General features: G+C 71.0%; 1 protein-coding gene across 1 annotated transcript in view; it reads right to left on the bottom strand.

Annotated features, from left to right (window-relative positions):
- Positions 1 to 6: 6 nt before the first annotated feature.
- Positions 7 to 538, bottom strand: part of PLCH2 (phospholipase C eta 2) — a 44,821-nt gene continuing 44,289 nt past the window's right edge. Inside the window, exon 11 of the mRNA XM_015569690.1 lies at positions 7 to 467. Coding sequence (XP_015425176.1) covers positions 337 to 467 — 131 coding nt within the window. The 3' untranslated portion in view covers positions 7 to 336. The remainder of the gene's footprint in view (positions 468 to 538) is intronic.

The following is a 538-nucleotide window of genomic DNA, read 5'->3' as shown; positions in this document are numbered from 1 at the left end:
CCCTGGAGCGTGGGGGGAGAGAGATGGTTAGTGCGGGGCTGCCGGGCCCTGACACAGGACCTGGGCCCCCTGGGCCCTGATGACTGGGAAAGTGAACCCAGGCCGGCCGGCAGGGGAGTGAGCTGGGGGAGGGGGCGGAACGAGGCCACGCCCTCTGGGGGGTGAAGAGCCGGAACCCCGAGGAGTGGGGGCTCAGGAGACAGAGGGAGGGTGGCGGGGCCCTCGGAGGGCCAGGACGTCCCCCTCCTGGTGCCCGTGGCCGCCGGGGCCTGGAGCTCAGGTGCCCTCATCCCCTGTCACAGGTGGAGGAACGGCCCCGCAGGTCACCCCTCGACCTCAGGGCCGGTCCCTGCTGGGGTGCACGGGCGGCCCTGCGGTGGGACTCACCTTACCACTGACGTCACTGATGGCCACGTGGACAAAGATGGAGGCCTCCTCCATGCCCTCCAGGTACACGTGCCGATAGCCTGAAACGGCGAGTCAGGCTGGCCCTGCCCCCACACCCCACCCCGAGGTCCTGGCTACAACCCAGCCGGGG

Source organism: Myotis davidii, unplaced genomic scaffold, assembly GCF_000327345.1.
Source record: "Myotis davidii unplaced genomic scaffold, ASM32734v1 scaffold586, whole genome shotgun sequence".
Classification (NCBI taxonomy): Eukaryota; Metazoa; Chordata; class Mammalia; order Chiroptera; family Vespertilionidae; genus Myotis; species Myotis davidii.
The sequence above is the reverse complement of the archived record's forward strand: the minus strand, read 5'-3'. Positions and strand labels throughout refer to the sequence as shown.